At 40.2% G+C, this 15,763-nt stretch overlaps 1 protein-coding gene across 1 annotated transcript in view; it reads right to left on the bottom strand.

Annotated features, from left to right (window-relative positions):
* Positions 1–15,763, bottom strand: part of LOC117249274 (copine-8) — a 122,251-nt gene that overhangs the window by 77,493 nt on the left and 28,995 nt on the right. The window contains exons 2-4 of the mRNA XM_033614820.2: positions 12,122–12,162; positions 9,130–9,176; positions 7,178–7,281 (exon numbers count right to left, since the gene is read on the bottom strand). Coding sequence (XP_033470711.1) covers positions 7,178–7,281; positions 9,130–9,176; positions 12,122–12,162 — 192 coding nt within the window. The remainder of the gene's footprint in view (positions 1–7,177; positions 7,282–9,129; positions 9,177–12,121; positions 12,163–15,763) is intronic.

Below are 15,763 nucleotides of genomic sequence, written 5' to 3'. Positions count from 1 at the left end.
TTGTTGTTCACAAGATCTCTGTTTGTCTCAAACACATTTTCTATTGTCCCTGAGACAACAGGACACTGTTAGTTTTGAGCCCAGGTTTTTAGCCTGCGCGAAATTGATGTGACACAACTGAAAAACATTACTGTTGGCATAAGTCTGCCTTCGGGGCTTTCTGCCAGAAAGCCATTTTGTGGTTAAGGTAAGGAAAATTGTGGTTTGGGTTAAAATACATAGATTTCTATCAGAAAGTCCTGAATGGAAACGTCTCCCATGTGCAAAAACATCGACCACTGCCATCTGTGAATGTCATCTTATTTGCAGACAGGCCAATTGGCAGTCAACAAGGCGAATATTGGCCGATACCGATGTGAGGCATCCCTAGTACCTACTGTGGTACACTACACAAACTAGCATACAATGCTACGTTATTAAAAGAAGTCAACGTTGACTTCAGGGCACAAACACAGGTGTCCTGGATAAAAGTCCTGTGCTTGTTTGACCCATCCACCATCGCTGCCTATTGGGACTGTCTTTTTACACCACATCACCTCACTTCCTCGTCTGCTCCCATAATAATTACTGCAGCCACTATAAGGCACTGCCTTACATAAGCATAAATATGGGTCGTAATAACATGCTTGCACAGTCAACCTACAGTATATGGCCATTTTTTCAGTGAGAGTGGGCTGTAAACTTGTCATTCAAGACACCCTGTCTCAATGTTATTCTAGGACCCTGAGTATGTATACAAACATTAATAATACAAACACTGAACCCTATCTTACTCATTTATTGATCTGCCACAAACCATGAACTTTGACCTTCTCATTAAGAAGCAAAATAAGAGTGTAAAGGTTTGCTAATACCTTTGTGAGGTTGACTGAATATACGCACAGCTAAATCCTCAAACAAACACTATCACCTATAATGATAGTCGCATGTTAATATTTACCATCTTATTGTAGCCTATTAGCATACTAATATTTTTGCTACTTAGCACAAAAGACAAAAATGAGGCTGATGGGAATGTCACTAGTTTCACAGGTATTTGGTTATGAACCAAGGTTGTGGACAAAGTGACATTTTGATGTGATGATAGTGGTATATGTAGGGTCAAAGTTTTTACAGTCCATGCTCTGGGGAACATAGTTAAATTATTGCAACAAAAAACAATAGTGAACCTTATGGTGGCACTGGAAGGAAAGTCTGGGGATTACCAAAGTTGTGCAGTGACAGTGATAGTATGTTATGCTTCTCTGAGATGCATACACTATCACTAGAAATTGATATTGCAGAGAGGTCTACCCCACACAGTGCGGTCTTGTAATTCCTATTCAGAGGACACACTGTAGTATTTCATAACCTCCGCTCCATTACAGTTTTTTTTTCACATAGATCCCATCTACATGATCCCGAGGGAGGAAAGATTCTTTCATCTATTATCATCGCAGACTGTGTTACCCTCTGCATGCTGGCAGTGCCAGCTATCTACAGCTGTCAGACATGTTAGCAAGCTAGGTCCACGTACACACATGTACATTACATTAACAACAACACACACATAGATATACAAACAGACTAACAAAAAGCCAGTCCCTCAAAGGGTCAGTTCCATACAGAAAACCACTCAGCAGGCATAGAGACATGTATTCATACATTTATTCAGTTACCTAAACAAATCAGAAGGCATAGAAAGTCACATAACATAGCTGTGCTTATATATCCGGAGCATGACTATAGGGAGAGTGCACATCTTGTGTGTGTCTTTGCAGTATACATACAAAAAAAGTTATTTTTAACCAAGCACACACAAGTAGTATGGGATAAAAGTTCTCTGTTCTGGAAAACCAATTTGTGTTTCATATTAATGTGAAATTTGACACTTATTCTGATAAATTGATGGTATAAGTGAGTAAGATTTTATTTACATAGCACCTTTTAAAGCCCTTTATGTATGGTTACAGTATTACTTCTACTGTAGTATTAGGCTACCTCTAGTAATTTGTAATAACTGTGGAAGGCATTTGTTTTTGCTTATTTTAACTGTAAAGGACTTTGGTTGGCTGTTGGCTGTTTTAAAGGTGCTATATAAATAAAGCTGACACTGACATTGACATTGACTTTCATGCAGATGAGCTTGAATCATTTTGAAATTTAAAGATGGATAATGCAATTAATTGGATTTATGACATTTTATGACTTTCAAAGAGCTGCATGACCCGTGACAATGTGTCATAGAATCAGTTGTTTGTCTAACCAACATTTAAAAGACAAAAGGAAGTAAAATGGTATGTACAAGCAACTATGTGTTATAGTGTACGTTGCTTTAGACTCATTTCTTTCTTCTCAAGGAAACAATAAAAAGCATAATTGGAAAAAAGACAAAAGGAGGTTAACACTGACCATCACTGCCAGTGGTGCTTTGTAGTGATTCTGTATTGTGTAGAGCAGTGCTACAAATGACTGTGTGCAGCACATCTTGGGTTTAATGTCTATAAATCCAATTAAAACACAGACTCTGCTTAACATGTGAATACACCGCATGAAACACGGATGCGGAGGGCCAATATTTAAGTCACATGAGGTCTCCTGGTAATACTAGTCTCATGCGAACAGGGCTAAAAACAAATCAGAAAGTGCTTCACATGATACAGGTATGAAAGTAAGAAAAAGAAACTAAGCTAAAATAGGAAACATATAAATACAGAAAGAACACCAACACAAATAGTGAGGACACAAATAAATTAAAGCCTCTATGCAGGGAGACAAGTTGGCGTAAATGGGTTTTGAGAAGTTGAGAAGTTTGACTCATCTGATTTGACAGAAGGGTCGAGGGGGTTCCAGAGGAATGGGGCCAAAACGGTAAACCATAATAACCCATGGATTTTTTTCAGAGAGAGTGGGATATAAAAAACACATTCAAGTGCTCCGCTGTGCACAGTTCAAGCATCTAAACAGGGCTATTATCAGCAACTGGAAGTGATTCACATGAAGGCCAAAGGACCAAGGCAGCTATAAAAATCATTTTAGAACATGGATTTTTTTCCAAGTGGGAAGCATAAAGTTAAATAATAGAACCAGTAGCAAGGTCACACAACAAAACACACAACTCAAAAACTTGTATACACATTTCAGGTAAAAAAAAAAATCCACTTCAGTGTGGTAGTGAACACTGGGTCATAAGTAGAGCAGGCAGAGTGGATATGAAAGGTTAAATGCTTCTCTTTCCCTGAAGGAAACCTGTCCACTCCAATATCACCCCCACCATCCCCTGGAACCCTGGTTGTTATGGTTACCATCGCTCACATAGCCAAGAGCACGTGCACATACAAGCGCAAACGGCTGTCACCATGGCCACACACAGTATGTGGGATTGCACAAACAAGACGCACACATCAGATTTGCTTTTGTCTTGGAGTGGGACTGTCCACATGGCCCGGTGACACTTCTCTTGTGAGATGAGAGTACAAGTATGTGTTGTGGCAGAGCGACCAGCTGAGATAGTAAAACACCAGTCTATGTATGGATACACAGAGAGAATAAAGACTTCTTAAACACTACTGAATCATATAAAGCTACAGTTGCTAACTTTTATTAAAATAACTTTTTGCAGTGCCTGATGAAACTCTCACAAAATGCTGACAGTAGTACATGAGACAGTCTGTTCCTTCTCCGCCTTGTAGTGCATCTAATGGTATTTTCATAAATCCACCACAGCTGTTGGAAAACAACCCATATGAGTCGAGGACTCTCTAACACAGCTGTCACTCATGTCAATCACTGCTTGTGAACCGCAGTTTATAAACCGTCAAACTAGCTCTCATTTTACAGCCAAGAAGTACACTAAAATATGTTTCTACAAACCTCTGAGAAAAGAAATAGACAATTCAGTGACATAATCGCAATTCATATTTGACGACTAACTAACTACATATTGCTAGCTAAACAGTGTTATTATGATGATTCCTGTCCCACCTGCTCCCATTCACTTTATATCCTGTCCATCCCAGTCATGTGATGAATATTAAATTTAACTCCCACAAGAACCCCAGTACCCACAGGATTCCCAAAAAAATGCCAGTTTCTGGCCCAAACACACCATCAAAGAACTAGTGGCGACTAAAGCTGACTGTTGTGTTGCCTCTTGTCGCCTGTGTATCAGCCAAAAAGTTGCAGGTGAGTACATCGCACAGTGTGACTACAGCCAACACCCGACTAGCACGTACGTTCTGCGCCTGTGTGAGAGGAAATATCTCTCCACACAAGCAGGCTATATATTGTATTTGTCATATTGTTGAGACGCTAGTTAGCACATGTTTAAAAGATCAGAGGATATTTACTGCGTGCTAGTGAAAAACAATGCCGAACTGTTTATGCTTAAGAGCTCAATTTCCCTTAGGAACCTCAAACTTTGCCTCACCTGCAAAGACAAACACTTCTTGCTCGCCAACCACTGGCCTAGATAACGCTGCACACCAGGCAGTGTGCAGGACTCTCTATCCAAAGATTACCGAGTTCACACACAAACACATACACACACTCTTTACACACACTAAACACAGCAATGAAGCAGTGTTAACCTTCTGCTCTTTCACTTAAGAGGTATTTCATGATCTTAAGTCTAAACGTAAAAGCATTAGAAGTTCCTCCAAGGAAAGACACAAAAAGATAATTTAGAAAAAATAATCTCAGGTCCTGTTTATAGGACAACAATTTTAACCGAAAACGGTAAACTTAAGTTGTGTTTTGGCCGATCGTTTACACAACAGCAGCTTTCTGGGTGCCTGAAAATGCAACGTTTTGAAAACGGGTTCCAGAGTTCAATTTTTTTGAAACAGCACTGTCTCCATTGTCATGTAAAGTAACAATATGCAGTTCCTCTGAAAACAGAGACTTTTCGCACATGCCCATTATGGTTCCGGTCACTAGGCATGCGCGAGAAAGTCGACCGTGACAACTACAATGGTGGACTCCCGAGCTCTGTTTGTGCTGCTCACCCTATTGAATTTATCAACGCTTCTCCAGCAAAGTTGTCCAGACAAACGTTTATTTGGTTGCCATTTTGTTTGTTAGTACATCACAGCTTTGCAGATGGAAGCACATGTGCGCAGGCGCGTGTTGTTTCATTACAACGTCACACCGCCAACTACTGGCATGGTATGGATACTACAGCGTTTTTGGTCATTTTTGTGGATCCGTGTGCACGGCAATTGTTATCAAAACGTTGAACGAAAAACGAAAATAGGAAATAGTTCCCTTTTCAGCGGATTGTTTTCGTGTTAACATGGCCTCATTTAACAAATTGGTGTTCTTTTCGTTTCTCTCCTTGTAAACTGAGCTGAACTGCCAGTCAGATTTATTTCACCCACAGACAGGCTTCGCTGGGTCTGATGCCGATTCAGCGTGTTGAGAAAAAAAACAAAACAAAAAAAACGCAAAAATGGGCTGACTAGTGATGATGTGGGACACACCACAAAAACTAGGGCAACAAACACTCACTGATGGCTCAATATTGTTCGACAGCTGACCATCAGGGCCCTTAGAAGAACTACGAGAAGACAAAGGAATAGGGCTATCTGTCTAATGTACTACTGCCAGGATATAGTGCCAGTTTCAGCAAATGCGACACAAGTTATTTTTTACCAACTACAGCTTTAGCAGAAAATATGTTTATGATTAGACCGATGCCAATACAGCTGTGAAATATAGCAAAACCCTTATGCCTAACATATAGAAATACCTCCACCCACACATGGTGCAAAATCACACATGATGCAGCAACACTAACTCCTCCTCACAGACTCTAACTTTCAGATCCCAGTTGGACTGCGGACGTGACTCCCTGGTTCATAGATTATAACATAATTAGTCTCCATCTAATAAAATAAAGCCACTAAAATCCCCTCTGTAATTCAATGAGGAATACGATCTGAGAGCAAACTGAGAAAGAGAATCCCTTCACCTACAGGCAGTCTGGTGGCTTAATAAAGCTAAAGACCCAGTGTCTCCTGCAGATAGCATCTTATGCCTCTATACAAAGGAACACTAATGAAGTGAGAGATGCGGCCGCAGAGCTTTTAACACATGCATATACAGAGCCATATATTGTGTCTTTATGTGGTACAGTACAGAGTGCAGAGACACAACCTTACGGATAGCGACTTTTGGTCTTTATTTAACCAAGGTGCTGTTATGATGCTAGACGAATCAGTCAACTCATCGGAGTGGGCGCATTCCAAGTGCTGGACCCAGACGAGCACTCACCACTCACAGATCCCACAATGTCCTTCAAGCTCACTAGTGCTGAGCTTTGAAACTCAACACAGTTTGCATTTTGGTAATTAAGTGCTTTATTACTTTACTAATTTGGAAGATGTACTTAGTGGTAGGCATGCCAATTCCACAATCAGCCAAAAAAATCAGTGTTAAAAGTAATATTGGACCAACACCAACACTGCTTTTAAAGTACCAACCAGTACAGTGAGCACAGCAATGCATCTCAACAAAGGCAGGTGCCCTTGTTAAAGGCTATGATGAGCTTCTGTGCAATAAATTACTGTCTAGTTGTTAAGGTAAAAGAGGAAGATTTGTGTCTGTATAGCTTATGATAAAAAAAAACCTTAGTGTGAATATGCAACACATCATCTGAGAACATTTCAAATAAATGTAGATGTAATAAGGTGGTAAAATGTCCTACTTTTAAGTACATCTTATGATCAAATTAAGCCTTTTGTTCTGTAATTGTTTTATAATAAGCCAGTATTAGGTGGCATGAATGAATTTTAATCAAGTGGCACATGCATTATGCAATCTACTCAACCATCTCTCAAGTTACAGATACTGAGAGTGATTTAGAGAGGATGAGAAAACTGTGCTGTAAAGAAAGAAAGAAAAATCTAAGATAAAAGCAGCGATATTTGTAGGGTGTAAAAAAAAAATCAAATTATCAGACCGTTTTGTCATTTTGCATGTGACATCTGGAGCTTCTCCAAAGTTCAAGGGAAGCCTAGTTTGTATTTCTGCTTTCTAGAAGAGGTTTCAAAGACTGACCAAACCAAATATCAACTTTTGAACCTTAAATGCGAGCTGACCTTTACAGTGTCTGGTGCATGAACAAGTAGCACTCTCAGCAAATATTTACACCATAATAAAGCAGACACACATACACATAGGTGTGGACATTACTTACAAGTCAAATCGGAGGTTCTGTCGCTCTTCAAAGAAGTAGTCCAAAATGAATTTCCGCACAAAGTCTGGGTTTAGCGTGTTGTCTATTACCTCTGTTCTCCCAAACTAGAAAAAGAAAGGAAGATAAGAACAAGATAAGAATACACTTTGCATAAATGTTGGTCCTCAAAGGAGTCAGTTTGATGATCCAGATCAACAGCATCTATGAAGATGTCCACATTGATGAGAAACTATCATCTGTTTAAAAGTTTTCTTTTGATATTGCTGCACAAATTCACACAAATCACAGTTTTCACAAGCAGTTACCAGAAGATAACGTACAGCTTTAGTGTAATGAATGCAGAGCAGCCCAAGTATCAAATCAATGGGGGTCAAGTAGGTTTCAGGTTTGGTATTTAACTTAGCCTATTAATAATGCATGCAGAAGATGGGCAGCTAAGAGCTATGAATAACCAGGGATGATTGGGGCTGCAGGTTTGCCCCCTCATTTACATTAATGAATATTCATCATGGTGAAATGCCCTGGTTAGTGCTGTACAGTCATACATGACTGCATACATGCTCATAAACATAGAGTAGGTCCTGGATGTGTCTATAAACACAAACAAGGTGGAGTTACTCATAATTATTTCACATTAAATACTAAAATTGACGAGACCTTCAAGAGCACTACCACTTCCTGTGTGTTTCAACATACTGTGAGTAATATATTAGAAATTATTTACAGTTTCTACAACATCCTGACTATCAACTGAACAGCTGTATAAAATCTCAGCATCATACTGGCGTTTGGCTAGCTGTCAAGCTAGTTTGTCTCTGTCAAGTAAATGTCTGTTGGTCACTCACTCTACAGCAGGAAATGGCACTTCAAAATAAAAGCTCTGCGCCAGAATTTCACTGTATTTGGAAATAAAGATGAATAGTGGAATAGTGGAACACTGGTAGAAATGACGAAGGGTTGCCAAAACACAACCAGTATTGTTGTTTGTTGGTATAGAAGCAGGTGTGGTGACGTGCCATCCACCCTTCCATCCACCTTCCAATGACAAAGTTATCATTGACATATGAAACGTATTCATGGTGTACAGAAATGTACACTGCAAACATTTTTTTTCTGGGGACTAAACACTAGCAGGTTAGCATGGTGATATTGGCATTTAGCTCCAATATGCATAAGGACAGCCTCACAGAGCTGCTAGCACAGCTGTAACTTGCATAGCTTGAAACATACTGAGTTTATGTTAAGACTGCTGAGAAGTGGAGTATGTTACAGGAGTAGATTGAGACATTTCTGTTGATGTTTCCACTGTGTATATTCTTCAACACTGGAGTGTCTTTTTTTTATCCAGGGGTTCGACATTAACTTTTTGAGGCACTTGTCCTTGTCCAAAAGTCACTTCTCTGGGTAAAAATGCCAACAACTTACTATTTTATCTTGTTTGTAAATGCATCCACACAGTGTCAACACAAAAATGATTCCATCTATGAATTTTTTTAAAGTGGGTATGTGTAACATTTTCACCTCAACAAATCGTCGTCATATTCATTTAGATTATAGGTAAGTAGGCAATGCACCCATCAGGCACCTGTTATGTAGCTGCTGAGCTGAGTGGCACCCTAATGGCACTCTGTTGGCAACTGAGCGACGCCTTCCTCAACGTGATGTCAACTCAGCAGCTACTTGGCGGGTGCTGCTGCTGTCAGTAATCGCACATCCTGTCACACAGCTAGTTCTACTTCATCTCCAGGTAGCTATGTTTGTAGCTTAGCTAATCACGAAAGACACTTTTTTTTAGGTTGGTTTGTTTATGACTTTGAGATTGTCTGTTGGAGCGGGTAAGTTTCCGTCACAGTTGCCCAACAAAAAATCCACTTGTTGCGTACAAGCCTTAATGTCGAGCCCTGTGGTGATGAAACCAACATTAGCCGCAGCATATTCTCTTTAGTTCTCACCTCTCTCCACTCCTTGTTGCCCATGCCTTGTGTGTAAAGGACACAAACTGTGAAGAACAGAGACACATAACATTAAAGACATGTGAAAAACCCATGCTGTCATCCATATATATGTTCCCCAGAACTTCTCAATACTGGACCCAACAACTACCTGAACATTGTACATGTATTCTTCATTATAATTCTGAACTGGTGGCTAGGCTAACTAAGGGGAGGATTGAGAAACATTACTTTCGTTAGCGCCAAGCAAATAACTACAAAAAAACAAACTCAGACGTTATGGTATTCATTGGATCCATCAGAATATGACTAATAAGGCATAAATGCATTAATAAGAAATAACAAAACTAGATCAAAGCACCTAATAGTTTTATTTATGAAGCCCAAACATATTTCCATCTTCAAATGGTGAGAGGCATCATTTCAGGCCATTAAGCAATTTCCCCCAAACGAGACAATTCACTGAAAGGCAAATTACTGAGCTCGCACATCATACACTTCATTTCTAAAGGCCTTTGATGTTCTTTTCAGATACGTGATAGAAAGATATATCAATGTGAACGTACACGCAGATACACCAGATATTTCTTGTTATTTCTGGATTAACAGACAGGTGATATTTTAGGGAACAGATAGATGTGGCTTCATGTCTCTTTTCCACTTGTAGCAGAGGGTCTTGGTTTTCTCTTTGGATCACTCTCTAAATTTTTATCAGCGAGTGACAGATCCAAGGTATCTCTTTATTCCCAGTATCTTCGACATGATCTTTTTACTCTTTCCTTTCCCTCCTTGCTCTTTTCCCCCGTCAGGCTGGCTCATGTCAAGAGACTGAAGTCGCAGTGCTCAGCATAATCACAACTGCTACTCAGCACAAGAGCACGCCTAAATGAATGGGTAAAGTCTGAGCTTCTTCCTCCTCATCATCATCATCCCCGTGTTAATCAGTGTCATCCTCGTCATCCTGTTCATCACTGTCATCATCATCACCTTGAGTCATTTTTATCCTGTGCTTATGTAAATGTGCTGATGTAGTGTTTTGCAAAAACAGCGTGTGTGTGTGTGTGTGTGTGTGTTGGTCATCCTGATATTATAACCTAAATTTGTACACACTTTAAAATGACAAATATCATTTCTGATCAGGATGATGATGATCCATACTCCCTAGCACACACACACCCACATTCACAATGACATACTCAAACACCCACTAGAGAAATACATCCAGTATCTACAAACCACTCTTATATGCACAGTACTGCATGTCATTTCTGCTGCTAGGGGTCTCCATTGATGTATAAAGAGACCTTGATACAGCATTGGAGGCGGGACCTCATTCATTCCTATGAAAGCTGCTCAGTGGCGCATGAAGCCAAAAAAGCTTGATTCCCATATTATGAAATTATTGGATCTTCCGTATGGTGGGGCGTATAGAGCAAGCGTTCTTGAGTCTTACAGGGGCTGAGCCGACTAATTCTGGTTTAACCCTCTGCTAACTTGAACGGGGATAAAATGATTTCATTGTGCGGCTCTTTCAGACTTTAAAAATATTATTGACAAAATGGATCAAATCCCAATAGTGAAACGAGTTGTTTCGCGAGGGTTGCGACTAGGGTTGCAGCAGTATACCGGTTTCAAGGAAAAAGATAGGAAAGGATTACCTCTTTGTGTAGAAGCCTTTGGTTCACTCTCTAATGAACTCAAGTTTTTAGATGTCTAATAATTAAAGTCTCTTGTCAGACGAGTCTAAGGGTGCGTTCTGAAGCACATACTTTCCTTTATACTTTAGTGGGCACTGCAGCTGCTCTTATAAAGTATGTACTGTTGGATGCAGTGAGCACACAATCGGGACATACGTACTTCTTCGTAACATTGAACTTTGACCCTTTTTCTCACATATCTGTTATCTTGGAGATAAAACAAAACGCCATTCATCAAGCTTGCAAAAGAAAACGATCCAGTGAGCTCTGCTGTTGTTACCTGGCAATGTATGTAGTTTGAACTTTTCATACAGTGTAGATTGTCACATATATTCCGGACAGTGACATTACATATGACCATATGTATTTCTCTGTCATTGTTATTTTCACAGTTATGTCATGTTATGTTCATTTAAACAATTGATTTTGCTGTTATTACTATTCGACTGGTCATCAGTCACTTGCACGTGCTGTCATCCATCATTACAGACTCTGAAGGCTGTAAGTCAGCTGCCAACAAGCTGTCAAGCTGTCATCTGTTTGCGGCTCAGTTGATGTGACGTATCTTTTGCTGCGCATTGGATTGTGGGTCAGAACAGCCAGAAAAACATGCAGGCTTGCATACTGCAAAATCCAACCAGACATACATGTAGTAGAAAATCCTGGTATTTTTGGCATACTGCATCTAATGCGGCATACTGCATCTTTATCTGGCATACTTAATAGTATGGTAGTATGGGTACTGGAACGCACAGTAAGTCTCAAGCCAACAGCTCTGGCATACAGCAGAGTAGTCTCGTCGAACTCTAAGAGAGGAAGTGAATAGGCTTATTTACAAATGTCAAACTGTCCCTTTAACTCACTTCCATGGCACTAACATAATTATTTTAATGATTTTAACTGCTGGGAGAAAAGCAGAGAATTGTCGCCCATTGTGTGAATCTATATGGAAAAGCTTCTTGCTGTAGGTAGCCTCGTGCATTAGTCAGACCCGCCTCCAGCCGAGCAGATGCATTTAGTGAACGAAACAAACACTTACACATGTAAGAAGTGAGTCACGACTACATATGGCAAAAGAAAAGACCTTCTTTAGGTGCCTAATTAATTCCTCCCTCCCTTACACTCCATTTGTTCCTCCTATTTCTGACATTTTTCTAATTTGTTCTCTCCTTTTTTATACCTTAATTTGCCTCACGTCCGTCTTTTCTGTCCTTACCTTCTCCTTGTGATCTGGAGCTATAGAATTAACAATCATGCACTGACAGAAACACAAAGAGAGAGGTGGTGGATCTTACTTGGGTCTGATTTGGAGAAGGTGTCCCTGTCCAGCAGGTTTCTGTGGAGACACAAAGGGGAACGGAGTCAGAAACACAGTTACCTTGGTGAGGAGGAAAAACATTGTCATCCAAATTTGGCAGTGAATGCATTTTAACACACACACACTATTTATGGACGCCGAGACTAAGCACGTTACCATCATGCTTTGTTTACAGGCTCATTGTGAAACTCTTATCCATGGTGTCAAAATACATCACATATGTAAAATACTCTATAACCACAGCATTAGCCACGATACAGAGGCTTGTAACAAATCCCATGAAATCCCAGAGTTGGACTTTCCATTGTGCATCATTACGACAGACAGGGTCGCAATAATTCCGTCAAAATCTGTTACTAATTTTAATTTAAATTTTATATTTAGTATTAGAGCGCTAGGTTAAAATGTGACTTGTTATGTAACCACTGTTTCTATGATAGCGAGTTAACACATACATACGTCAAATGAAGCTCAGCATAAGTTCAATCGGGAAGACTTTCTTGATGCTACATTCATTCACAATTCTCTGTTTCACTTCCTCCGATCAGCCAATCATGGGCGTTCGCTCATCCAGTTAAACAGCCAAATGTTGCCACAATCTCTATCAACCAATCATGTAGCTGCTGTCAAACTTCAAAACTGTTCTCCTCTCTGCTGCTGTCAGTGTCATTTTAGGCGGAATCGTCGCACCCTCCTCCACCCCATTCACCTGAGAGATAAGCTCATCAAAAGCCCACTCCTCTTCACATCCACATCCTCAAAACTCTTCATCTCATCACCATCAGCGTCTAGACTCCAATGGGGATTCCCTATTCTACTTCAGCTTCAACCCACTCCTTTAAATATATGACATCACAAGTCACAAAAAGACTATTCCCTTTTTCATACTGATGTGCACGTGAATAACTATTCTTCTCACTCAGGATGAGTCTCTCCTATTTAATTGTAATTACAGAATGAAAGGATGTTTTGCTGCCTTTTCATCTTTACTAGTTAACAGTTAGCAGCTATCGACTGAGAAAAAAAATAATCCAATTCACTGTGTGGCTCCAAGGCTACTGCCGGCAGCTACCTGCAACTGTTACTGTGCAATATATTCTTTCATGTTACTCGATGCATGAGTGGATGTCGTGAATCAATCGACACACCTGAAAAGCCAATTTGACAACCATGACCATTCCATTTGTTTTTACTGTCTCTCTTGCATAACATACATAACTGTGATGATTGGATATTCATGGCCTGATAAAACTGTATGTAAATTTCAACCACATTATGACAAACTGTGAATATTCTATTTCCTCTCTTGGAGGGAAAAGAAGTGCCAGAGCATTGTTCTGGGGTGCTGGAGAGAAAAGATGAACAGAGACACCAACTGTGCAAATAAACTTTGGACACTTGGCTGCCGCAACATTTTGCCATGGCATGTAGCAATGTAGCCTGCCAATGTGATGGCTAAAGCCAAGACGACAAGGTCATGCTTACGCTATAAATCAGTCACTTAAAGGAGAAGCCCGGTATTTTGTACTTTGAGCCCAATTTCTGGGTTGTTTAGGATGAAATAGATTGGTTAAGACCAAAATTGTGACGATTGCTCCTTTTCTGAGAATTTGGCTTTCCCCTGCCTGGCTTAACAGTGCTGCCTATGGCCATGTGTGAACCTGTCCTAAAGCCACCCTAAACGTTCGTTTGGTCAGTGGTGTTCGTTGATGTTTTGACATAAAAATCATAGCAAACTGTGGTTTCCATCCGTGTTTTCACTATTCATCTTGATTGTGAAACAGTTTTTTTCAGCTGCCTCACACCCGTGTGTAAACTTCCGCTTGACTGTTCGTTTGACCCTGAGGCGTTACACACTCCAGCCCACTTGATGGCGATAACACTCCTTTACGTGGGTGTCACCAACTGGCAGGAAACCATTGCAATGTAATGGAAGAAAAAAAACAGAAAAGAAGCAGAAGAAGAAGGTTGGCGTTGTGTTCAAAGGCATTGTACTGCCAAGGTTGTTTACAAACGAGTAATCCATTGTGCAGTTGTTTAAACTTATTACAAAACTTTTTCGTTCGTTCTCGTTCTTCCTCTAGGAGCGCATACAGCACTGTCGAGCCGGCACTTTCGCTGAGCTAAAAGACTACAATGCCTACAACCTTGTCGTAAACACCCCCTTTCCGTTTCTGGTGGCGGATTAATACCAACAGACAATGAGGCTTCTATAGAAAACCAATGGATTAGACAAAATCTCAAATAAATCATCACGGAAACCCCAGTTTACTACGATTTTTATGTCAGAACATCAACGAACACCACCGACGAGTTTCATGGCTTGAAAACGAACGTTTAAGGTGGTTTTAGGACAGGTTCACACATGGCCATAGGCGGCACTGTTGGTCTTAACCACTCTATTTCATCATAAACAACCCAGAAATGGGGCTCAAAGTGTAAAATACCGGACTTCTCCTTTAAAGCTACAGTTGGTTGCCCTCTGTGTTCTGATCCATTATAGACAGGCTTACAGTCATATAAAGTCAGTCAGTGACAGGAAATATATTTGGTTAACGTAACCTCGGGATGTGACAGTAAGATAATTCTAGAATTTCTCCACCCTTATGCTTTAACACAGTGCAAATGGACACAAATCCTGTCTGAGACAGGACTGTGCTGACAGTCAGGCATTTGGATAAAAGGAACCAATGGTCTCTCTTGAAAGAACATAACCTTCTCTTCACTGCATTTTACTTAATCTTAATTCCCACAGTGAGCAATGAGGAGCTGATTTCAGTCAAACCCAGCATAAGCAGAGAAACTGAGGTGCGTGACTAACATGTTCTCCACGTCCACAGCACTGAAACAGCATAACACAAAATTTCAAGCAAGACCTCCCTTGTCACAAACAAAAAAAAAATAGCAGCCAAAGAAGCACGTCTGCAAACACCTCCCAAATACTTCCAGTTCATGCAACTTTCATTTAACTTTTATCCAGACTCTTTATTTATGGGTATTCAGATTTTTATGGCTCCTAATTTCATGCTTGAAAAACACTACGTCTAACGTCATATTCTTTATAGTAAATTATTGTGCAGCCTTCTGTCTACACAAACCACTGACTTCCAGCCCAGACGGACATTAAGAGAACCGTTAAGAATTTATGTTCCCCCCAAAAAACAGAAGGAGGAGGAATAGGGAAATCTAAATGTCCTGGTTTGGAGACGGCATAAGATTTTATCATTAATTCTGATCTGTGAATAATGAGATGAATGCTAGTAATGATGGCACCTAATGGTGTAGAGAGGAGAGGAGAGGAGAGGAGAGGAGAGACTGGGATCACTAACTTGTCAATGAGGTTAAATCACTCTAGCATGGAGAGGGCCTTGATAAGAATTAAGATCTACCGTCAAATCCACTCCCTTTTATCTATTTAAGGTGTCATGGTGTTTCCTGGTTGCAGACAGGGCATAGAGATGTGGGTTATACTTCCTGTCATCCTTTAAATCCTGGAGGATTGTGGAAGGCTCTCTGACAAAGCCCTGAAACCATCACTCACACTGCAAGCTGGTTTTCACTAACAGCTGCTCTAAATGTAGCCGTTTTCTTTTTTCATCTTACTTTAAGTTGTCTTTAT

The sequence above is a fragment of the Epinephelus lanceolatus genome, chromosome 23 (assembly GCF_041903045.1).
Source record: "Epinephelus lanceolatus isolate andai-2023 chromosome 23, ASM4190304v1, whole genome shotgun sequence".
Classification (NCBI taxonomy): domain Eukaryota; kingdom Metazoa; phylum Chordata; class Actinopteri; order Perciformes; family Serranidae; genus Epinephelus; species Epinephelus lanceolatus.
This window is presented reverse-complemented; position numbering and strand designations above follow the sequence as displayed.